The sequence below is a fragment of the Archocentrus centrarchus genome, chromosome 4 (genome assembly GCF_007364275.1).
Source record: "Archocentrus centrarchus isolate MPI-CPG fArcCen1 chromosome 4, fArcCen1, whole genome shotgun sequence".
Taxonomy (NCBI): Eukaryota; Metazoa; Chordata; class Actinopteri; order Cichliformes; family Cichlidae; genus Archocentrus; species Archocentrus centrarchus.
This window is the reverse complement of record NC_044349.1, coordinates 25,582,803-25,607,762: the sequence shown is the minus strand read 5'-3', so window position 1 is coordinate 25,607,762 and position 24,960 is coordinate 25,582,803. Positions and strand designations below refer to the sequence as shown.

The following is a 24,960-nucleotide window of genomic DNA, read 5'->3' as shown; positions in this document are numbered from 1 at the left end:
GTTACATCAGTAACCAAATGTTCTCTTTCAAACCTCGTTTGGTATCTCACTGTAGCCTACTTCCAGAATGCATGCTCCGAAGCCTATAACTCATAACTTGCTTCAGGTCAAGCCTACTCTAATAAAGGTCAGCATGCATTTAAGAGCCCACACTAAATACTGAGTGTGCCAGTGAGGGTGCAGTCACATTGAGGAAATAAAACCTGATGAATATATGGGGGGTTGCCCAGCTAGAAGCTGCACAGATGTCCCCCACTGAAACACCCCTAAAAAGGGCCCATGAGGTAGCTATTCCTCTGGTGGAATGTGCACATAGGTGGATAGGATGCTGCAGATGGAGCCAATAGAGTTGCCAGGCTGCAACACCTGAGCAGGAGGGAGAATAGCAGCCTCCTTATCCTCATCGTTATCATCTTAGAGGATATATAGGTTAACATCCTCTTCCTCCTCTTCTCCGCGCTCCTCTTAGGAGTGGACGAGCTGGTTGAAGAGAGGAGGAAATTCCGGCTCCAGGTCCTTGACCATGTCCCCCCCAGCAAGCAGCAGCTGAGAGAGATTTATCGCTGGGCCTCGCCATTTTGTCTGAAAGACATGGATTAGCTTTTGAGGCTGCCAACACTAGCCAATACTGCTCCCGGATTCTGCTTGGCACTGTGTGGCAGGTGTTGAAGGCTGCCAGCAATGTGTGTGTTTGACACCCATACAGGTGATGTAGAGAGGATGGGGGTCTTATGGTCAACCCATAAGTGGCTGGGCAAGAGAGAGACATGACATTCTTAACCCTGCAACCACCAGCATTCCCCTGAGAGGATCCTGTGGTAGCTGTAATACTAATGCTCAGCTTTGGCAGCTAGCAATAGCTACACAAAGCACAAGCTACTTGACATGCACATTTGAAACATGCGTATATGCAGCGATGTGACAATTGCTACAAGACAAAAATATTTTTGTGATGAAAACATAACTACAGCGTAATAAGATGCTATTCCTGTAACCAGAAAACCCATGTTCAAGGACTACCTTGACAGTTGCGTCGATGAACAATTAAGTGGATAGTCCTGGTCCAGGACTGCTGAGGAGCTTCTATGATCTTCATGGGAAGAAAGTGAGAATGCCTGGTGTGGGGGCCAGGGACTATTATAAGGGGGTTGTGAGACCCCATGTCCTTGAAGTGACGGGCCTGTTTAGGACAGATATGGTGGTAGTGAAGCTTCCGTTACTGGTCACACCAGAGGGTGCTTCCCATAATGAAACACCCAGCAAAGTTTGAAAGAGAACATAAATTTCCCTCTCAACAGTCTAGCTAATATACTGTATATCCATATTAAAGTAATTTTAGTTTATTTATTCCTTTTGATCTTCAGGAAGTGCCCTTTAGAGTCAGGATAACTGCCAAAAAAAGACTGAAAACTCCCTGTCCTATTAAATGATGGCAACTAGGCCACCAGGGTGTGTAATATGCACTTCTCATGCAATTATTGCAGGGCATCTTAGGTGTGCACATGCTGTTACATCTGTTTATAGATTCCCAACTGGATCTGATTTGGTAATGAAAGCCACAAAGAGGTGTCATCAGCCTATAATCCTGTAGAGGAAGGTCCCTCATTACTGAGCTCAAGGTTGTGGCCTTTTATAATGCTAAAACTGCTGTGCTGTTTATAAATGAAGTAATGTGTATATGTATGAAGAGCAGGAGCTGCATACTAACTCACTAATGCCCAGTGTGGGTGCACATATGTGAGTGGATGTAGAAAGTCAGTGAAAAGGAATGTTGATTCATTTCTTTTTTGCTCCGTGGTATTAAATCTGTCAGAGGCAAACTAAAAAAGGTTGTAGAAATATGTCTCAGCTCTCAGCAGTCCTCCCTTTCATGCCTGTCCAATCCCTGTCAGGAAACAAGACTTGTTGCCACTCTGTCTTTTGTGCTTTTCATTAAAGTGGCTGTGTAATGAGCTTTAGTGTCATCAGTGGCCCGGAGAGACGAACAGCCATAACTGACAGTAGCACTTGTTTGTAACAGTCAGTGCGATAAAATCCTACATGGAGAAGAAATGCAGGCAAAAGATTTAGGGAGCAGCAACGAGTAAGAAAGATAAATCCAGAGTTTCTATGGCATAGAATAAAATTGCCAAAACTACAGGATCTCAGTCTTTGTCTCTGAAAGAACTCCAACACCATTTCATTATGATTAATATTACCTTTAAGGAAAGAGAATCATTGCATATTTCTTATATTCAAAACATATTTTAAGAGCTTTGCTTGTCTACTTTCCACATTTCTGGCACTCAGTGTTTTATTCATCATGGAGTCACTTACCATTTCCTACACGGTACTGTGCAAAAGTCTTGAGTCACCCCTCATTTCTTCATATTGTGTAAGTAAATGGGAAATAGGTGCAGATATTTATTGAAACAGAATTGGTGACAAAGGACAGCCCTGGCGGAGTCCAACATCCAGTGGAAACATGTCTGACTTACTGCCGGCAATGCAAATCAAGCTCATCCTACAATTATACAGGGGCCAAATGGCCAGTAACATAGTCCCCCATTAGGGTTTGAATACCTGGGACTCTCCACCTTTGGGTATTAGAACTAAAGAAGCCTTTTGGATGAGAGTGAAATGTCTTCTTCTTTAAGTAGTCTTGAAGGACATTTAGAGCTCTTCTTTGGGTGTTGGCTGGCTGCCCTTGTTCTGTTCTCTGTCAAGATGATCCTGCACTGCTTCATTAATGTTGAGGACTGGGCTCTGGGGAGGCCGATCCATGACTAACAGTGTTCAACTGTGTATTTTTTATGAGTCCAGGAATGCTTTTAGTGCATTGGCAGTGTGTTTGCGGTCATTGATATGCTGGAAAAATGAAGTTGTTGCCAATCAGATGCTTTCCAGATGGTATTGCATGGTAGATCAAAGTCTGGTGCTGCTTTTCTGCATTCATAATTCCAACAATTTTGACAAGATCTGCAACAGCATTGGCTGAAATACAGCCCCAAACCATGACAGAGCCTCCACCATGTTTTACAGATGGCTGTGGACACTCAGTGTTGTACCACTCTCCTGACATCTTCCATATGGATTGATGGTGATTTGAGTCAAAAATTTCCAATTTGGATTCATCACTCCATAAAACCCATAGCCTCTGATTTTCTGTCAAATTCTTATACAATTTGGTCTTATATAATTTTCTCCCTGCTTCCCTTCCAAATGGCTTCTTGACAGCCACCCTTCCACTGAGACCATTTCCCCTTCTTAGCTATCCGATCTTCTTCACATCACCTCCTCCTGCCCCTTCCTCCATTTTTCCTCTTCCATCCACCTTACTGTGGCCTCTGCCTGCCTCAGCACCATGGGGAACAGAGCTTTCTGCCACTCTGCTCCCCAACTATGGAACTCTCTCACACCAGACATCCACAATATTGGCTCTCTTCCTGTCTTCAAATTACGACTCCAAACTTACCTGTTCAAGATAGCCTACTCACTTTAGTTCCCTTGGCCATTTGATTTCTTTCCTTCTTTCTGTGCTTTTATGTGATTTGTTTTGTTTTTATATTATTATTATTACTTCTGATGAGGTTTCAGTGAAGAGTAAATGGATCAACTGAAGGGCCAGATGGATCTCTCAGGTTTTGTGTCAGGTTTGTTTTTCTTATTTCTCAGGGAAATGTCTTTCAGATACTGTTCATCTGCTGGTTGCTCCTCAGTTCTTTTTAAGGGCACACTGCACATGATACCAAGAGGCGTTTTTGGCTAAAAGCCCTTTGAGAATCACCTTGTTGGTGAAATAATACTATTTTATTCCTTGAAAACTGTGTTACTGTGGCAGTTTGTAATACTGTGGCTTTACAAGCAAAAAATAATTCCTTTGAAAATGGTCAGGTACAAAGACTGGAGTCAAAATGAGTGAAAAAGCAGGCAATGTGAAAAAAAAAAGGCTATTGCTCAACCTATGGCTGACCACTTAAAAAAATTAAGTCTGGCTGCTTGGAAATAAAAGAAATGAGGGATGGCTCAAGTCTTACACAGTACTGTAGCTCATTAGTAAACCACAAGCAAAACAACACATAAGAGTTACAGAAAATATACAAATTTCAATTCAATTTAATTACATTTTGTTTATATAGCGCCAAATCACAACAAACAGTCACCTCAAGGCACTTTAAAAATGTATTTCTTAATATTTATTTTTGAGAGAACTCATGAGAACCAATTCTGTAAACATTGTCTTGTAAGTCAACTTTAATTATTGTAGAACTTGCTTATGAACCTTAATCCACATGCGATGGTGGAAGAGGACTCTACTTCAGTAAAAGACCCAATAAAGTAAAAACACTATGTAAGCAATGTTCTAATATTGCAGCTGACTAAATTGGAGCTGGTACTGATACGCCACTGGTCCACAGCCCGGGGGGTCAGGCCTGTCCAACGGGTCACAAGAAAAATGTGGGAGGCCATTAGATGATTAATGGGAGAGGAAAGAAGGAAAAACAAAGTTCTGATACACAAATCTGTATTTATTTTGTGGACTTGTTTGTTTGGTGGAGCTGCTAACAGCTCACCTAACATCTGAAACCTTACAATCTTCTTAGCCAGTTTTATGTGCCAGGGAGCCAGGGCTGACGGTGGGTGGCTGGTGCAGTTAGCAGGGTCAGAAAGCACCGGTGCAATCTTTAGGCGTGTGTTGTATTCATGTGTCATTATAATGTACATACAAGACATTTTTAATCTGAACAGTAACCAGCAATTAGCTTAGCAGTGGAAGCACATAATTTGTTTCAAAATTGAACTTTAACATACAGTAAATCTCTAAACTTTTCAACTTATAAATTGAACATTAAATTCTGAACTTCTCTTTAGCCTTTATCAAGATGGCTCTAGGGACTCTTTTTTTTTTTCTAACCCAGTAGGATTTTAAAGATTTGAACCTAATTAGTGTTTATAATTTCCATGGCTTTTACGAGCATCTTTGCTAAACAGAAACACTTCACATCCTGTAAATGAACCCAAGTACATTGCACCTCATAAGCATGTCTCGTGTCTGCACTCCGAGGACTTTCCTGAATGGCATGCCATATGACGCCACTTCCACTCTTTGGCAGTGCATCACCCAGCAATCAGCAACTGCTAAAGAGTTACAAAACTGAACCAGAAGTTGAACCCGAGGGAGAGCAACATCTGGCACTGTCCCGTGTCTGCTGGTAAGACAGAGGGAACACAGATGGGGGGGGGGGGGGGGGGGGGGGGGGGGGGGGGGGGCAGCGAAAGACATGACAATTTACTGAAGATAACTCTAATCTTCTTCAGTTATTTATAAGCACAGTCTTGAGTTAGTATCATAAATCACAAGAAAATGTATTGTGTCAGCTAGTCGTTCATGTTTTGAACGCCTAAAAAAGCAACAGAAAAATAAAAATAGACTTTTGAAGCATCCAGAACTCCAGTTCTAAAATTCTTCACTTGACAAGACACACGCAGAAACCAGAATAGAGGTTTAAAGATGGAAACACACACATGAAGGCACACACCTGTTCTGCAGCTAAATATGTATACACTGGTGCAAAGGGGGTGGGGGTGGGGTGGGATGGGGGGGTGGCTACAAAACAATGCAACCCTGAAGTTAAACAAGTATAAATGATTCTTTAAATAAGACAGAAATTGTGATACAGTGGTTAGAAGAAGAGGAAAACACCCTCTTAATTTCAGTAACCACAGACACATGTACACGTTCACTTTCTATTTCCCTGTGTGTGAGCCTTTCCCTCTCTACCCCCACCATACCCTTACCTTTTTTTTTGGACGATGATATGGGGGACCCAGATGTTACATTTCACTGGCCAATGGTGAGGAGAGAGGGGCTGGATTGGTGTGCAGTCCTGGTGCCCCTTCTTTTAAAAACGGCCGAGCTCCTGTCTCCAACCCAGCAACTCAACTCACAAGAAGGAGTGGAGGCAAGAGTCTGCCCAAACAGCAGCCTCACTCACACCTGGGGACCCGAAGTAGCTGCGTTCAGCTGAGAGCTGAATTAGTTTACATCGATGCTGTAGAGAGTCATCTCTTACAGAAGGTGCCAGCACAATGTTGGGATTAAATAAGGTGGCACTCCTGCTGTCTTTCCTGGCCTCGGTGGCTGTGGGCCAAGGTAAGTGAAGACTGACGATTGACCTATTATTATTATTAAGTTTAAAAATCAATGCCAGAATAACACAAGCCCAAGAAATTTTCAGCTCTCTAATCATAATCACATAAGAAAGAGGGGCCAGTTTATGAGTACTAACACATGTGCAACACAACTGACAGTAAGTGCAGAGTTTTCTACACTTACTGTCTGTAAGTGTGTTTTTCCCTGAGGATGTCAGAGCAGGATGCTGGAAGAATTTAGACAAATGTCTGAAGATGAGCTCGTGTGATAAGAGTAGTGCATGATTAGTGTGTGAGTGTACTTGATTTACTTATGTTGTTGGGACATTAATCTATTATCAAAATCACCTTCCTCTAGGCAAGTAGAAGTTATGGGTAAAGTAAGTGTCCAGCAATGCAGAATGCAAGTCAAAGTAAAATCTTTTGAAGTGATGGAAATGTGTGATAAGACTGTCCCATTACCCGTTTATTTCTAAATCGCTAATGTTAAGACACCAACATGTTTCACCAGCATGATTAAGAACACATGTCGATGGAGTTTAAGACGAGCAGGTCATAAAAACTCTCCCTGTGGTGTAGTTCAATAACAAAAAGGTCTTATTGATGACAGCAGTGGTGGCACATTCTTCGTTTTCATAGTCACAAGCTTCAGTACATTAGGCGCCACTATCAGCAAACAGAAGGCCTGCTTTATCGAAAATGTGTCTGGCTTTTATCATTTGACCAAGATCCAGCTCAAGATTAGAGTTTTTAGCACTAGCTTCCTAAAGTAGCGCGCAGTTTTTAATGCTGGTTAAGCTTTGTTTATCTGCAGACATTAGCACAATGCAGTTCCTTCCAGATGAGATTAGAAGTTCTTCCCAGCAAAATTCACTCTTATCGTCCGCTGAAAGTTTGCCATTCTTCCTGAATGACACCAGTAGCAGCGCTTTTTCCAGAGCTGTCACTTTCTGTTCGCCTTACAGCTGCTTCACATTAACTTTTTTTTTTTTTTTTTTTTTTAAAGTGAGGGAGCTGGCAGTTCATAAAAGCAAACGAGTGTGAATACACCTTAATAGTCTCCATGTCTTGTTGGGCTCTGAGGCCTCTGAGTCGTAAATGTCTTGTGCAAGCGGCTTTGTGCCATTTACTGATGAGTATATCACAAGATTAGAGGCCAGTGAAAGTAAATGCATAAATGGTGATTCATATTGACTCTGACTGAACAGAACACTCCGACCTTAAAATGGACTGTAAAATTTTTACATCTCATGCCACGCTCTTTTAGCAGTACATCCACATCTTGCAGTAAGGTGGTGCATTTTGTCCTTATTTCACCCTCTAACAGTGTGAGCAGTCCCTAAAGATATAAACCCCATCACCTTAGAAACAAGGTGCAATAATCACAAACCCAGTGGCCCACTTTTCCACCTGCTGGGTTTGTGCTCAGCTAAATGACAAAATGGAATAAAAAGAGGAATAAGGACACAGGTAAAATTACTTTACTGCTCTCTTTTTTCCACTGTCAAATTGGCCAGCATTTCACTCTTTCCTTTTCACTTTTGATGACCAGCTCAACCCTTCTAACTGTATTCAGTCCACCACTAAAGTAATGACTGTATGTCTCCATCTGTCCACTCGTCTTCATCTGTTCGCCTTTTGTTTCTAATCTGTCTCCCTCAGGTATTTCCTCACAAAATACTTTCCCCACCTTTCTCCCTTCTGTCTCTCCCTCAATCAAACTCCCTCCTTCACCTTTCTCTACCTATTTCTCCCTGTCCTACTCCATCAAACGTTCTCTCCTTGCCTTGTTTCTCAGTCACTCTCTCCACACACCTTAGAGCTTAGAGGTTTATGGGCTGTTTTTCTATTTAAAGTTGGCAGCTGCTGCTGAATGCCCACTGTAACTCAGAGGGGAACACAGTGGTATTACCACCTCTGAGTGTAAATCTCTCTTCTCTTCTCTTCTCTTCTCTTCTCTTCTCTTCTCTTCTCTTCTCTCTTCTCTTCTCTTCTCTTCTCTTCTCTTCTCTTCTCTTCTCTTCTCTTCTCTTCTCTTCTCTTCTCTTCTCTTCTCTTCTCTGCATAATTTTCAGGCAAAGCCAAAATAGTTGGTGAGTAGCTGGAGAGCTTTTGTGAGTCAGATGCAGAGCTAGTTCTCCAGATGCTGACCACTGTCTGCTATAAAACACAGAGCTGTCTGGCCAGCTGACTTTAATGACTGACACAGAAATTACAATGGATCAAACAAAAAGGCGCAAATTCACTTTAATGAGATTCTGTGAGCCATATCACATCTTTCTTTTCTTTTCTTTTTTTCTACTCGTGTCACACGAGACACAAGAGATTCCAACAAATTATTCACTGCAGGGCTAATCAGTAAATATTCAGCTTTCAGCTTTTGGCTCCGTACCTGTGCACAGGTGGAGAAGTTCAAGCAAGGACTTGCAGATATTTTTGTTAGATGGAAATTCAACACTGCCCAACTGTTTTTAATAGTATCAAGGAAACAATGCATTGTTCCACAAATACCTTCCTTTAAATACACAAATCCTCTGTTATACTTTTGTAAATCCTTAAATCACGTGGTTGATTTCCATCATTAGTTAATGTCATGGACAAAACTGCTGATTTTAAGAAACTACACATGTTTATGAGCTTTGAGAGACTTTTGAGAATGAGAAACTTTGGGGTACAGGAAGAGATAGACACTGACAGAAAGACCAGACTTTTTGAAAACCACATACACCTCAGCTAAGGAGCTGGCCAAACTCATAAACAGCTTCCAGATGACATGGCAAATGGATCATCACACACACAGGGCCACACACACAATGCATACACAGTTCATGCATGGAATACCTCTGTTTTTAACTTGCTCAACTGATGCACACTCCTGAGCCTGAGCCGAAGCTACATCAACAAATAATGCACAACCTCATTCTTTGAGCGAGCCTTGCTTTGTCCAGTAGGTTATGTAACATGAAAAGGGAGGATGGTGTTTTTACATCTTCTCCTTCTTGTAAGGATATGGGATATTATAAACAGGATCCAGATTTTCTATTTAAGACTCATCTGTCTGCCAGCACGCACCTGGCACAACCATACCTCCCTAATATGAGTGAAACCGTTTTGGGTGCAACTTCATAAAGTCCTCTATTTTCCCCCAGTTCCACTCTTCAGCAGCTTTTTATTAGGTTTTGGCGAAAGCAGAAAATTCTCACTCAGGATGCGAAGGAGAGCGAGGCTGTCCTTCACAAAAGCACCAGGGCTTATTAATAGAAGATTTGCCTTTGTGCAGCCAGGCTGTAAGTGAACCGGCTGTATTTCAGAATGAACAACTGTGACGTAAATCATTAAATCCAAAGCTACTTCTCTAAAATAAGACTTGCAGTTGTCACAACAGACTGATGGTGGATAAAGAGGACAATGAAGCATCAATGGCTGAAAAGTAATCCAGTGGCTATGTTTCAAACATTTAACTGACATTGCTTGGTATTCAGGAACTTACCATGTTGCTATATGTGGAAAAGGATGCAGGTCTAGCCTAATATATCAGTGCAGCTATCTTGTTACCTTGTCCATGGTTTATGAGGGTCACAATGAGCTTGACTAAAACTGCCAGAGATCTTTGGCACTTGAATGTAAACATATTTCATTATGAAATGATTAATGCAGTTGTTTCTAAGAGGGCAGCCTCTCATTTCAACCAAACCACGACTATTTCCTAAGCCTAACCATGTGATCTAAACAAAGCTAAACCACAGGGCTGTTATGTCATAAAGTAGGTTTATTATTCAGCAGTGATTTGACAAGCACCAAATGGGCCGTTTACTTAGAAAATCAGAAGCAACATACACAAGTTTTTGGTTGTGTGACAGTAGCTGTAAAAAAGTCAAAAGTGTAAAGACATTTCTGTCCACAAAACCAAACCCACAAAGAGCACATGAGCAAGGTATAGTGCACCAGTGAGTCCCTTTACGGTGTATTTTTCTAAAGGGTAAAAAGGAAATCATAAGTTCTAACCTTGCTCCTGTTGGCTTGAAAAACGTGTGTTACTTACCTCTTGATGAGGTAAATTTGCTCACATACCAGCTGCATGAAGCAGTGCACCAATAAAATCACTCAGCATTTAAAATTCATAAAGTGTTAACATGTCCCTCAAAAGCACAATAAGCTTTGTGAGTGTGCCGTGGGAGCCAAGCCAGTTCATCCCTCCCATAACTGAGGTCACTACTCCAACGTTTGCCTTCTCTTGTAGCTAATCTGGGTTTCCTCTTTCTGCTTTCTAAAACCATTAGTCACCCCATAAAATCCGAAGAATTGTTTGTGAGTTCATTTTCGTCATTATCAGATGTCTTGAAATGATAATCACGAGTTCTGCTGTGAATTTCCTTTGCTTTGCTGTGAAAAGGAAAGAAAAATGTTATGTAACAAGAGCTGAAATACTGTTTTGGAACTTCTTGGAAGTAAGTTGCACTTCAGAGTGGGGAGTGTTATTAACTAACCACAAGAGTGGAATTCAGTTTTAATTAAATGAAACAAAAGGCTTCTTTGTGCATGCTCTCCAGCAAATTCTTAAGGAAATAATAGAGCATGCCTTGTGTCAACACTTAAAAATTGTGATTTTTGAACATCAACAGGGATCAGCCAGCAGGAAAAAGTGTGCTATTTTCAAAATGTAACCAGGACAGACACATAATTCAGGAGACAAAAGAAAAACTGTGTTAAAAAAAAAACTATTTGAGCTGATTCACTCAACTGAATCTACAGGCAGAACCACATCTGCTCACCAGATCAGTGTGAAAACATTTGCTTCTGTTTATCAAGTCATTCCAGTGTATCAGATAGACAAAGCGGATCTGGAAAGTTATCAATGGTTTTTGAAGCCAATGGCATAAAAAAAATCAACAACCATGAAGGTCAGCTGACAGTCTACATTACCCTAAAATGTAAAGTTGATGCGTGTTCTGTGGAGCTGATAGCCTCCTTTTGGTAAATCTATCAAAAACCATCAACGCTTGAAAAGAAATGTGCTGGCATGAAAATAAAGACTTGAAGTGAGCTGTAAAACCAGCGGGGGCTGGGATCGATACTGTTCTCTGCGCTTGGCGTCTCTGCTCGTAAACTCAGCAGTGTCTCTCCCAAAGTCCTAAGTGCTTGCACACATATTACACATACACACACACACGCACAAACACACACTGAAGTGACATAAGCTACTTTTTGTTTCTGTCACAGACTGACATTTATTTTTTCCGCATGGCCTCATTTCACATTTCTTCTCAGAGTTTCAAGTGAAAAAAGAAATGTCAAGCAAACAACTGACGCGTTTTGGCAACATAAAAATTTGTACTGCAGGAAAATGAATCATTGCACATCAAAGCGTGTGTGAAAATGTACAGTGCATGTTTAACAAATCAGAGACAAAATTACAGTAAATGCCAGCTTTAATATCTTTTTCTTTCTAAAAGGTTTCTACTTGCATCAACTGTTGTGTGTATGAATGCATTAAACAGAAGATGATGTAAAACTGACTTAGTGATATAGGCATACAGTGTGTGTGCAAAACGTGTATACATGCTGTATTGTCATATATCCTTCTAATTAAAAAAAAAAAATGGCATGAAATTGCTGCCTGTACATGTTTGAGCGAGAGTGAGGTGATGGAACAAGGCCTCTGCATAGAATAACAGATTACTCTGCATGCACTGATTTGTCTCAGCTGGAGGTTGATTAGCATCCTCAACCAGAGGAGGCCAGAGGACGACAAGAAGTTCTGAAGGATGAAAAGACGTACGACAAAGATTACTGGGGGAGATGCTAGATGGAGAGGATGTTTGAAAGCAGGGGTTAGAGACTGCTGTTGCTGAAGAACAGCTATGATAAAGGAGAAGATAGAGAAGATGGAGAGGAGAAATACAGGAAAAAAGAAGCGTGACGGATAGAGACTGATGAATGCTTATGTTAGAGAGAAAGAAATAAGAATAAATCTTCAGTTTGCTGCCATTTTAGCAGGAAGTCTTCTTGCCATAAAGAAAGAGCAAACACATCTATGAATGTATACAACTAAGACTTCTAGGATCATCTTGGGAATTAAGGAGAGACCTTTATAAGTCAAAGATAAAGACGAAGTCTAAGCTTGCTCTATACCCAGCTGTTTTCCTGTGTGTGTGCAGGATCTGTGAGGACCGAGAGCCAGTCAGACAAGCGCAGGAGAGTGGCCTTCAACACGTACACTGACTCAGCGACAACAGGTACCGGAGCAAGGTTAAGAGCTAATTCTCTGGCAGAGGTTTTCAAACTGTGAGATTTTAAGCATCAGCTGAAAGCAATAGTGCATGTGGATCCCTGCCAGTATTGTAAAAATATCAGTAAGTTCGTTATTGCTGATTTAGCAGTCTTACTCACGGATGTGACTCAAACTTTAAGGATTCAAAGTAAATCCTTTAGTGCCTGACAAAGATTTTACCTCAAAGATTTTACTCCTTCACAGAGTCATAACTCAGCTTTAAACTCACAGGCATGAAGCCTAGACATCATTTTAGACTCAGTGTGTCTTGTCTTTGTATGGTGTCCATTGCTTATAAAAATACATCTGCTCGGGAATAATAGAAAAAAGATGCCTTTTTAACTCTGCCCGAGTTTCATTATGTTTTTAAGTTTTCCTCAGAATCAAAGTAACCCAGTGATGCTGTCTAGACATCCTTGGCTACAATCCTAATGGCTAATTATGGATTATCAATGGCATAATGTAAACAAATAAAAACAGGGCTCAAGCTGAGACCCACAGCTAACTACAAATCACTCAGTGCAACATAATAATTCCTATTTATTTCCCTAAAGTCCTGTTGTTATGGAAACTGTGTTTCTACTCAGTAAAGTAAAACAAAGACTCTGAGTTACAAAGACTATAATTACATATGGGGAAAGGGTTGTTTTGCAGCTCAGTGTGATCATTCTATATCATAATTATTTCAGCAGTTATGAAGAACAGACAAAGATGTGACACTAAAAGTTGCTTTCTTTCATTCACTGTTAACATAGCTGGCAGCTTTCCAGGATCTGCTTCATAACCAAAGTTTAACGACAGCAGTTTCTAAAGCTTAGAAACTGCTGTCTGTAACACATATTCCCTCCACCAGCTCCATAATGGATTCCTTTTATTTTAAATTCCTCGCGTTACTCAGTAGGAAATTTCTCAGGTTTCAGAACATGCCACACATGTAAAACTAGACAACGTGCCCCATGACTCAAGCCAGGGGGCACAGAAAGATTCTTGACAATACAAAGCTCCCTGGCATGTATGAACTCAGTTTCAGCTGACAGTTGCAGACCTCTTAAAGCTTGTAACCCATCCCTGCTATTTAAGCCCTTTTTTCATTCTTGACAGTGTCTCCACATGTAAAACTAGCTCCAACCTCCTCAGCAGAATTATTAGTTTTTTTTAATGTTCTATTTTTATGGTTTTCATCCATGTCTTACCTTCATATGCCTCCAGGCGTGACTGAGTGGACATCTTGGTTCAACATTGACCATCCTGGGGGAAATGGAGACTATGAGCGTCTGGAGGCGATCCGTTTCTATTACAGAGAGAGAATCTGTGCACGGCCTACAGCCATGGAAGCTCGTACTACAGACTGGGTGGCAGCAGCAGATACAGGGGAAGTGGTCCATTCTAGTCTGGAGAAAGGATTCTGGTGCATCAACAAAGAACAACCACACGGCCGCATTTGTTCTAACTACCATGTTCGCTTCCAGTGCCCCCCAGGTAACCCTGATTACAGCAACTCAGGGCTGTGAAAGTTTTTAACTTCACAAATATGAATATTTAGGCAAATATTTTCCCAAAACACTGGCTGCAACCAGGACTCGATAATAAGAATGCCTCTTGGTGTGTATATTAAACATTGTACTTTAATATGGTGTATAATTAAATCTTTCAAGATTAAGATGTCACACTGTCCACTGTAATGTGTTTTTAGTGCAGAGCTACTGGACTGACTGGAGTGAGTGGGGTCCTTGTTCAACCACTGTTTGTAATGATGTGGGTGTCCAAGTCCGCCGGAGGAAATGTGTGAGCGCTCAGGCCATGCCTCTGCTGTTGGTGCCAGCATGTCAGGGTCACCATTCAGAGAGGAGAGAGTGCACCACCCCTCCATGCACAGGTAACACCCAAAAATCAACCACAGCAAAATCTGACAGTACCGTAACCTTTGTAGAGACTATGTGACTTCAACTACACTGCACGAAACCATTTTAATCAGCAAAGTGATTCATAATGTCACTTTTTATTGGTGAATTCCTCACAGTCTTCTTTTCAGAACAGTCAAAAGGGGAGTGAATAAAATATTTCTCATCTTTGTGAATGAATTTGCTTGTACCATTATTATATGTGAAACTGTTGTATTAAAACCTTTAGTTTGATAAAGGTTTTGACATTGTAAATGTGTGTAAATCTGCTGTGTGGTTTCAGGCAGCCTTCTCCACGGCAGTCTTATTGATTGAGCCAGCTGTTTAAATAAAGTTTTAACTGCAGCTAAAATCTTTTTAGAGCCCACAGTGCAGCACAAAAGTGTTAACAATCAGCTTGATGATGAGTACAAACTTACTTCTACTGTGTATTTTTGTAGCTAACTGGAGTCCATGGGGTCGCTGGGGATCATGTTCAGTGACCTGTGGTGGAGGTCGTAGGATTAGGAGAAGGACATGTGTAAGGACTTCAGCGACAGTACAGTGTGTGGGACGGCCTGTTGAAATCCAGAAATGTGGAAAGAGTCCATGCCCAGGTATGCAAAGTGACGCTGCATTTAGCTGTTGTGGGGCATTTTTTTTTGTTTTGGTGTCTAGATCAGTATGCGCTTACATCTCTATGCCTCCCTCACAAAAGCCAAATGCCAGTATGTGTGCACTGAAGGCCATCCCAGCGAAGACTGCAGTCACTGCGTGTGCAAAGGCCACGTGCTGCATGGAGATGTCCACAGTGTGACTGGTGTCCCTGTGGCAGGAGCCTTTGTGTCGCTAGCCAGCCATCCTAAGGTCATCCGTGCCCATACAGATGCCAAGGGTCACTTCAGGATCTTAGGAATCTGCTCCTCCAGCTCAACTCTAATCACCATCAAGAAGGAAAAGTTTGCCCCTATCACTGTCTCCACTTCCAGTAACACCACAGGCGTGTCCTGGGCACAGGCTGTTCTCAGATCAGCTGGTGAGTGCAGATAAATGAGAGAATAGCTATTGAATACTTTTGGATTATTCTTAAAATAGGTATTATTATTATGAGACTGACATTATTATTATTCCACAGAGTCTATAAATCCTTTAATCATATTCTTAGACGACTGAAAACAGGAAATTGACAAGGCTACAAAATAAACAGTCTGGACTATTGTAAGACTTTACATAGTTTGAGCAGTTACTGGGTTGCATGGAAACCAAATAAAAATAGACCTGAGCTGCAATTCCCTCAACAATCATTTTTCATAAGCTCAGAGGCCAACGGGCGAATAAAATGTAATGTTTGAATTTTATGAGCTCTCTATGACCTGCGGCACTATTCACGACAATCAGAGTAAAGTCTTGATGATTTGCTTTATTCTGCTGTCCACAGAAAAGCCATACATTGTGACGCACCCAGAGGACAAAGTGCGTTATGAGGGAGGACGGGTGCTGTTATGCTGCAAGGCAACAGGATCACCAACACCTGACAAATACTACTGGTGAGATGAACATCACTGTTGGCACATTATCATAGCATAACACTCAAAAAATAGCCAGATCTCTTCTCAAACTTCCATATTGTGAAATGCACAGTTTTTAAATGACAGGCCCTAAAACCAAAACATGAGCTCTATAGGGCACTGTCATTGGATAAATCTCTTCATGTTCACCATTACATTCAAATCATTGCACAGGGATTTTTTTTCGGCATAAATCATCCACATGAGTAAAACTGGTATTATAACCAGCAGCATTTTATGACATTGTTTGCCTGATCAAAATTCAATAAATTTTCCACAGGAAAAGTAAAACACAAATCACTCTCTCTCTGTTTGTTTAACTGTTTATCAAGGTATCACAATGGGACTCTGTTGGAGAGGAAGGTGTACAAATATGACGAGGACCTTGTACTGCGAGATCTGAAGCCAGAGCAGGCAGGACAGTATTACTGCAAAGCCAGCAGCCCTGCAGGAAGCATCAAATCCTCCCCCGCTTTCCTTGCTGTAATTGGTATGTATAGTACCGGAACAAGAAGGCCCTCAAAAACCACATCCTCTGCCTAAGCTAATGCCCCATTTCTTTGTTTTGAAATGGAAGATACTGATCTCAATTTGCACCAAAAGTAGGTTTTTTTTTCTTTGCTCATACTTCACCTCTGCACCAAATGCAGACTAGTAGTATTTTTGTAATCTTGCTGACAGAATAACAGATACCTACCCCTTGGAAAAAGGTATATAGTGCATATACTGTATTCAGAGTCCCAAATACAAGTTTTCTTTTCAGGGTTTCAAGGTAGCGCTTAAGTTAAAAAAAAAAAAAAAAAGCAAACTTCTAGTACGATGTAATTCATCTTCATCAGAATGAGAGGAAATAATTTAGTATGATGATAGAAAGCGGCACACAGGGATTATAGCTCAGGATGGCCACTACCCCAGTGCATTTGACAATGACGCGTTTAGTCAATGTCTTGCACTGGTTCAAGTATAACCACTGACAAAAAGCAAACAACCACAATTTTACTGTATAAAGAGCAGCTGCCTCAGAGATTGAATACACAGTTAAAGAGGAATGTCAGTGCTGAGCTCAAACCAAGTCATCCATGAGCCATGTCTACGCATTAACAGGAATCAAACGAAACCACAGTGGCTTACAGCTGAAGGAGAGAGGAAAGTCAGTTAATAGACTATCTGTCATTGAAAAAAAAAAAAAAAAAAAACCCAACATGAGAAAATGAAAAATATCAGTCTTACAATCTGGCTGAGCCTGGAGGAATAGGTTTTTATTGTGTTTACATTGGTTGAAACTACAGCTTTCTAAACAGGGATTCTTTATTGTGTGAGAGGACTCGGGACACTGTATAACCTCAAAACCAATTTTTCCAGAACACCCAGTGTTGAGATGAAACCTAAGATTGTCAATAAATTCTGTTTTCTCTCTCAGTCAGACAAGTATGTCTTTCCACATCCATGTGGGAAAACTACACATACACAGCTTAAATTCTCCAGGTGCTTGTTAGTTAAGACACAGATTAACAAACAGGCTTTTCATGGAACAGTGCTAAAGCAATCAATTCCAGGGAACAGACAAATCCCTGTACTCCAAAAGTCATTATGGCTGGAGACAATTTATGTGTGCAGAACAACACCTGCACCTCAGAGCTGGATGATAAACATGCCTTCATCCCAATATTTTTTTTCACCCCCGTTTGCAGAAGTTTAATTTGGATAATACAGCATGTTTACAACAGTTCAGGTGATTATAAGTTATATTGTTTATGATAAAAGGAAACAATACAGCAATACGGTGATTATATTTTCCACAAATCACACTGCTTCATGTGTTTGCAGTTACTGACTTATGTGGGAAATGTGGAGTTTGACAAGGATACTTAACTGCAAGCCACCATGATATCATGCATAATAATTATGCTGCCGGTGGCTTGCTGAAAAATCGCTCGTTCTTTTCAGCTCCCAGTTGGATGGTTGGTAATCTTTTCTTTAGCTTGAAGTCTAATTACCATTTCATGCACATTTCACAATTCAGCTTGGCCACTCACATGCACTTTCAGGCCATGTAGACCTTGTGCATTTGTGTATACTGTGTTTAAAATGTGAGCATCCATGTGTGAAAAAAGGGCATAAATAGTTGTATTCAAAGTTCCAAAGTTAGTCACTATACACTTTCCACATTATGCTTATAAATCAACATGTAACTATCCACAAACCAGTCCTTTTATTTTCATACTAGATGTTATATTTGACAGATTTTCAAGAGCAGATAGAGGAAATAGAACTTAAACAGGCCTGATTTCAATATATTAAGTCTGCATTCACTTCCTAAACCAAATCAGTGTCAAAGTGCCATTACGCCGCAGTCGGTTTGAACTTTGTTGCAATTTTTCTTTCATCATGACAAAAAGTAACCTTTCCAGGTTTTTGTACATCAGATGACATTTATGGTCATTGTCATTTGGTTTTTATATGCCATATCAAAACAAGCTTAATGCCATTTATTGTTTAATTCACAGAGAAAGGAACACCAGCATGCAATTCTACCCCTGAAACACATCTCATCAGACTACCCATGGACTGTGTTCAACCTGGGACCAACTCCAAGTACTACAATGCTGGCCGCTGCCCGCACAACAAATGTGCTGGTTCCCTAGACTTTGATATGCGTTGCAGAGATGGAGCTGGATTCTGCTGCGGAATTAAAAATATGGAAAGTCGAATTATTGACTGTGGTAGCTACAGCCTCCCCATCCGTGCTGTGACACAGTGTGGTTGTCAGAAGTGTGTGCAGCCGACTGTGTTGGTTCGTGGTCGAGTAGTTACAGCTGACAATGATGAGCCTCTGCGTTTTGGGCACATCTACATTGGTAAAGAGAGAGTGGGTACCACTGGATACCAAGGAGGCTTCACGTTACAGATTACCCCTGACACACAGAGATTAGTAGTAAATTTTGTCGATCCTGCTCAAAAGGTTATTGACACTCCTAAGGTTTTCATCTTTGACAAGAAAGGTGGATCTATTTACCACAATGTTAAAGTGATGAGAAAGCAACCACCGATTGATATCAATGCAGGAGAGATCAATTCTATTAACCTTGGAGAAATTAAAGGTGAAGATCCTATAGGGCAGTTAGTCATTCCACCTAATTCTTTCCATAAGGATAATGGAGAGATCTACGAGGGGACTGTCAAAGCCAGTGTCACATTCATCGACCCAAGAAACATCACTACAGCAGCAGCGACCCCTGGCGACCTTAACTTTGTGGATGATGAAGGTGACATGCTCCCTTTGAGGACCTATGGCATGTTCTCTGTGGACTTCAGAGATGAAACCAACAAGGAGGTACTTGGAGCTGGAGCAGTCCAAGTCCTCCTGGACACACAGCATGTCAAAATGCAAGAGCACATACCCCAAATGAAACTGTGGTCTTTAAATCCAGACACAGGAGTCTGGGAAGAGGAGAGTGACTTTTCCTACAGCACGCCAACTACCGGTGGTCATGGAAGGAACAAGCGCGAAGAGCGGACATTCCTTATAGGCAACATGGAAATCAGAGAACGGAGACTCTTCAATTTAGACGTACCTGAAAATCGACGCTGCTATGTCAAAGTTCGTGCCTACATGAGCGACAAGTTCCTACCTAATGAACAGCTGGAGGGTGTTGTAATTAGCTTGATAAACTTGGAACCCAAGCCTGGTTATTCTTCTAATCCCAGGGCATGGGGCCGCTTTGACAGTGTCATAACAGGACCCAATGGGGCCTGTTTACCAGCTTTCTGTGATGCCCAGAGGCCTGATGCTTACACAGCTTATGTCACAGCAATGCTGGGTGGGGAGGAATTGGAGGCAGCTCCTTCCTCCCCAAAGATGAATCCAAACATTATTGGAGTCTCTCAGCCCTATCTAGATAAAATAGACTACCAGCGTTCAGACCATGAGGATCCAGCATTAAAGAAAACAGCCTTCAAAATCAACTTAGCAAAGCCCAATCAAAACAATTTCGATGAGACCAATGGGCCAATATATCCATATCAGAATTTAATAGCTTGTGAAAATGCCCCTGTTGATGCTAATCATTTCAGGTTTTTTAGAGTAGAAAAGGACAAGTACGAATACAACGTTGTTCCCTTTGAGGAGAATGATTTGACAACCTGGACAGGAGACTACCTGTCCTGGTGGCCTAATCCCCAAGAGTTTAGGGCATGCTTCATCAAGGTCAAAATTCTTGGACAGAAAGAAGTGATGGTCAGGTCAAGGAATCTGGGTGGAACACACCGACAGACAAAGGGCCAGCTTTATGGAATTAGAGACATTCGCAGCACTCGGGATATGCGAGAAGCCAATACCTCAGCAGCATGTGTCGAGTTCAAATGCAGTGGCATGTTGTTTGACCAAGCTGAGGTGGATCGGTCCCTCATAACAATCCTTCCACAAGGCAACTGCCGCAGAATCAATACCAACAACCTCCTACAAGAGTATCTCATTAAACATCCACCAGTGGCTCAAAACAATGAGTCTCATGGGTTCACCATGTTAGCACCCGTTGACCCTTTAGGACACAACTATGGTATTTACACAGTCACAGACCAGAATCCTAGAGTGGCCAAGGAGATTGCTATTGGGCGTTGCTTTGATGGCACCTCAGATGGTTTCTCCAGAGAGATGAAGTCAGATTCTGGAGTTGCACTGACCTTCAGTTGTCCAGAGAGGAAAATTAACAGGGAAAGCCTGTTCCAGCGTCTGCAGACCAACCCAGGTCAAACTTTGTCTCAGATGGCGAGGGACATGAGGGAGTCTGAGGGGCTGCAGGTGCAGAGATCTTCCACCCAGGTGGTGGCTTATCCTTCAGAGCAACGAGGAAGCACCCAGAATCGCAGAGTCACCTCAACAACCAGGAGGAGAGTATCCACGCGCATGCAGCAACGCCAATAGAAATGACAAAAAGTAGGTTGAAATAAAATAATTTGATCAGTGTTTACATTGGCATTCACATCAAAATTATATAACTGTATATTCTTGTCTTTACCTCTTTACATTGCTAGGTCTTCAGCTGAGGCCCATACGATGGCATCAAATTCAGAAGATTGTCTGTCTGGTAATGAGTGTGAATTCCCCCTTGACTATGAAAATCACAAACCGGAGACAAACAGCAGTTCAGCAAAATCATCAAGTCTGATGCTTACTTGAAGGATTTGGTATATTAATTTCTCCCTTCTGTGGTAAAAGACAAGTATCATTTGTCTTTATGTAACTCTGTGACCGACCGAAATGGCTTTGCTCTTATTTTATGAATGAATAAACTAAATTGATGGTTGAGATTGGAACGTTTATAGATCTAATTTGTGGCATTCCACTTCCATAGTGAGCGTTTTTGCTGACACGTCTGAATGCTTGAGTTGAAACCAGAAATTTAAAAACTATAAATACTATGGTAAACCCCTAACACTTGGTAATTGGCCATTGCTTTCCACTGAACTCATGCTTTTCCTCACGATCAGAGAGAAACCAACATGAGGTCCTTGTTGTCTGCAGTAGACACTGAACCCTTTTTATACAAACTGAAAAACTGTCCAAGAAGGGGAGGAACATGCAAAAGAGACAGTGGGGTGAGGCATGCCACCCAGGGAACAGAGGATGTTTTCAGTCATGCTTCTCAGTTTTTCATTAGTGTGCCATATTGCCAACTGTGATTCAGACAGACATTCTTCCACACTTACTTAAAATGTGCAAGACTGAGGTTGTCGCCAAGACAAGCAGGGACCTTACTTGTAGCCGACAGTTCAAAATAAAGATAATTGTTTTTGGAGGCATGACATAATTTCCTTTCCCCCTCTGCACATTCCACATTAGAACATCACCAAACAAAGTGTTACTTATAATAATCTATTCCTCAATATTTCACTTTCTCGGTAAGAAGCTCTTTCAGGGTCTAAATGAACTTTATTTTTGTTGTTGGGCAAAGTGTTTGCAAGCTGCCTTTATATTTTGAAGTGCAATAAGTATCATTAAACTTGAGAAGTATTAAAATTCAGCATGTTTCAATCAGTACATGAAAAGTGCTGCTGGTGAATTAAATAACTTTCATGTTGCATGTTGTGTGGCTAAAGTATTTGTACCAGATCTTGCACAAGAATCTTATTGTTAATGTTGCTGTGTGATTTTCAGCAAATAACTCTGTTGTGTAACTCTCCTCTGACTCTTGAAGCCTTTTTTTTTTTTCATTCTTTGTAGCACGACTCAGCTGATTTTCCAATAACCTTTTTGACTTCAGTTTGCAATCTTGTTATTAGGACACAAAACTCTCAGTGGAGCCTTTTCTCCATTAATGAAACGTGATTTTTTTTAAGCATGTGAGTTCAGAAGTGACGCAGCTTTGTTTACTGGTCAGGTTTTTATTAATCCTGCCCAGTAAGTATGAATAGCAATGTAAATAAGTGTAGACTATACAGCCCTATAAATATGGAAATAGATATATTAAATGACAGTTTGGCTATTTTAACTGAACTCAGTAATTGGCATGAAGTATACTCGGCGATAAAATCTCTTGTTTATCTGCAATATGGGCTTTTGCAGACCCATGGGAGAATCTCTTCAAGCTGAACTAATCCAAAAATGAATAAGGGGCACCATGGACCTTGGAGAAACCAGAAGAGGCTGACAAGTAAATATAAGCCTGCTGCTAATTAGAAAATAAATTACACATTCTCTTGAGGACTGTAAAAACAGTTCAACTTTCACAAACAACCAAACTTAACTCAAATAATCAGCAATAAATTGGGCACAAGAGTATTATGGACACATATTTACTTTGAAATTGCTCCCGAGCTCTGTGTACAGTTAACATCTGATTTTTTTTTAAAGCTTAGTTCATTTATGGCATTATATCTTTCATTTGATAGTTTGATAGATGCTGTAAATGGTGCCATTGCAAACTTGTGTGAATCTTTCCATGTAGAGCACACACCAGGATATCACTCCAGTGATCTATAGAGTGGCAGTCTGTGCAACCTTCCGCATTATCATTGACCTCTCTAATCGCAGGCCTGTGGGCTGTCTGTGAATAAACAGTTCAGATGTTCAGTTGAAAACAAACATCTCCCAGCAGCAGATACAGCATCCACCCTGTAAGAAAGATGATGATTGAATCCAGGTGTGGGAAGAGATAAGTCCTATAAAATGCAATAGTTTGTGAGGTCAGCTGAAAAGGCCCAACAGATGTAGAGCAACTAAAGGAAATGTTAGACCAAAGACATCAGAAGGAGGAGAAGCAAGATTATCTAGTGATGGGTTTAATCATTTCAGGGTATGGTCTGAATAGGAAAAAAGAGGAAGGGAAAATATTAGTGGTCTTTGGCCTCATAGTCCATCACTTACAAAATCTTGAGCTTTGAAAGTGGTTGCACATGGAAGAATGCAGATTTTCTTCAGGGAATGCTTTGACAGGAGAATTGGCTTATTCATGAGAAGAAGTTATCAGGAGAGTTTGAAGGACAAGGTAACAATAATAGCCTGAGTAAACCATTATGTAAGGCTTTGCATGGAAAAATAAGCTGTGCTCTCCAAACAGCCACTTTGTCTTTAGGGAACTTCAAAGGAGATTAAAGAAACTCTGTAATGTTTGGTTTAATCACTCAAGAAAAAGTTTCCAGAGTCTTTAAAATCAAATAAAGACAGTTAAAGCCTGAATCCACCAGATAAAAGACGATGAAAATATTCCTTTTTAATGAAAAGAAAATGTTTGTCTCATTGACTCACTGGCAGTCGTACTAGCAACCCTTTACTTCATTCAGAGTCAGTATCACATATATTTGATGTATTTTTGTTTTATACATCTAAATAAACTGCTTGACATCTGGAGTTAACTGGGTGCTGGCTGTAATTTTATGTTTAACCCATCAAAGTAAGGGTGCCATCAATAATATCATCTCCAAACTCTGGCAAAGAGGAGAATGAGCATTATTCTTACAATAGGGAACTAATGTCTAAAGCTATTGTAGTGCTATTGTATAGCTACAGCTGTGCTGAATTCTAGAGTGGTTGAAAATTGGGTATTTTCACATGTATTTTAATTCATTTGGCAATTTTTTTTTTTTTGTGGCAACTGATATTTGAAAAAAATAATCTGAGAAGTTGATTTCTATTCAAAATACGTGACCTGAGTTTGCCTCTGTCATAGAAATGTTTCTGCCAAACCTTGACTTTAAAGTGGAAAAGCACAAGTCTCTGAATCCACCAGAAACCATCCACAATTTATCAGTAACTTAAGCATGAACGGACATATCCATTTTCTCTTCTGTACAGTCCAGCAGGGTCTCAGGGTGATCATAATTTATTCACAAGACGGTCAACCTTACACCTTTCCACCATTTTCCGGAGTATGTGGAGAGGTGCATATTTGCCACTGTGCCCCAGGAAGCAATCCTGAGTAGTAAAAGAATTACATAAATCAACTCTTGATAATATGCTGTAATGCTAGCTATTGCATGGAGATGCAGAATGCTTTATTTCTCTCTGAATTAAGTTTTTATGTGTAAATTGTGTATTGTATTAAATTTGGTATAAATGTATGAACAAAAAACTGTAAATAAATGATTTTGTGTAAACATTTTGGCTGATCTTCTCTGAGCTGAGTGTGAAAGATCATAAGTTTAACATTAAAAGTTCTGAAAATTGGAAAACATTTAATATGCATAAATATTTTTGAATAAGTAAAATGAACAGATGAATTTACTTTGCCTGCATTACAGCAATAAGAACAGTTTACAACAAACAATACGACACTAGCTTACAACAGAAGCATAAAAAGCACATACATACCTGAAAAAAAAATACAATAGAAATAAAAAAAAAATATATAAAATACATTTTAGGAAAAATGCAACAAAATTCTGACAATAATCGTGATTTTCACTGCATCCCTCAAGCATCTTAAAACATTCCTGCAGAATCTCAAACTGTTACTTTGGCTTTTCTATGGACACAAAATAGCTGCATTTCCATTCTGTTTGCCCATTACCCTCCAGGTGATGAAATATAAGACAACACAGTGAGACGTCTGGTGCACACAACATTTTCAGCCAGTGGAATTATTATTGTAATAAAACTGCACAACAGGGA

The 24,960-nt window shown here is 40.6% G+C and overlaps 1 protein-coding gene across 1 annotated transcript; it reads left to right on the top strand.

Annotated features, from left to right (window-relative positions):
- Positions 1-5,929: 5,929 nt before the first annotated feature.
- On the top strand, positions 5,930-24,459 carry cilp2 (cartilage intermediate layer protein 2). The gene is made up of 10 exons (XM_030727450.1): positions 5,930-6,133; positions 12,291-12,368; positions 13,613-13,882; positions 14,097-14,279; positions 14,745-14,900; positions 15,002-15,319; positions 15,722-15,830; positions 16,184-16,341; positions 18,359-20,787; positions 20,886-24,459. The coding sequence occupies exons 1-9, from the start codon at positions 6,070-6,072 to the stop codon at positions 20,773-20,775; spliced, it is 3,753 nt and encodes a 1,250-aa protein (XP_030583310.1). The 5' UTR covers positions 5,930-6,069; the 3' UTR covers positions 20,776-20,787; positions 20,886-24,459.
- The last annotated feature ends 501 nt before the right edge of the window (positions 24,460-24,960 follow it).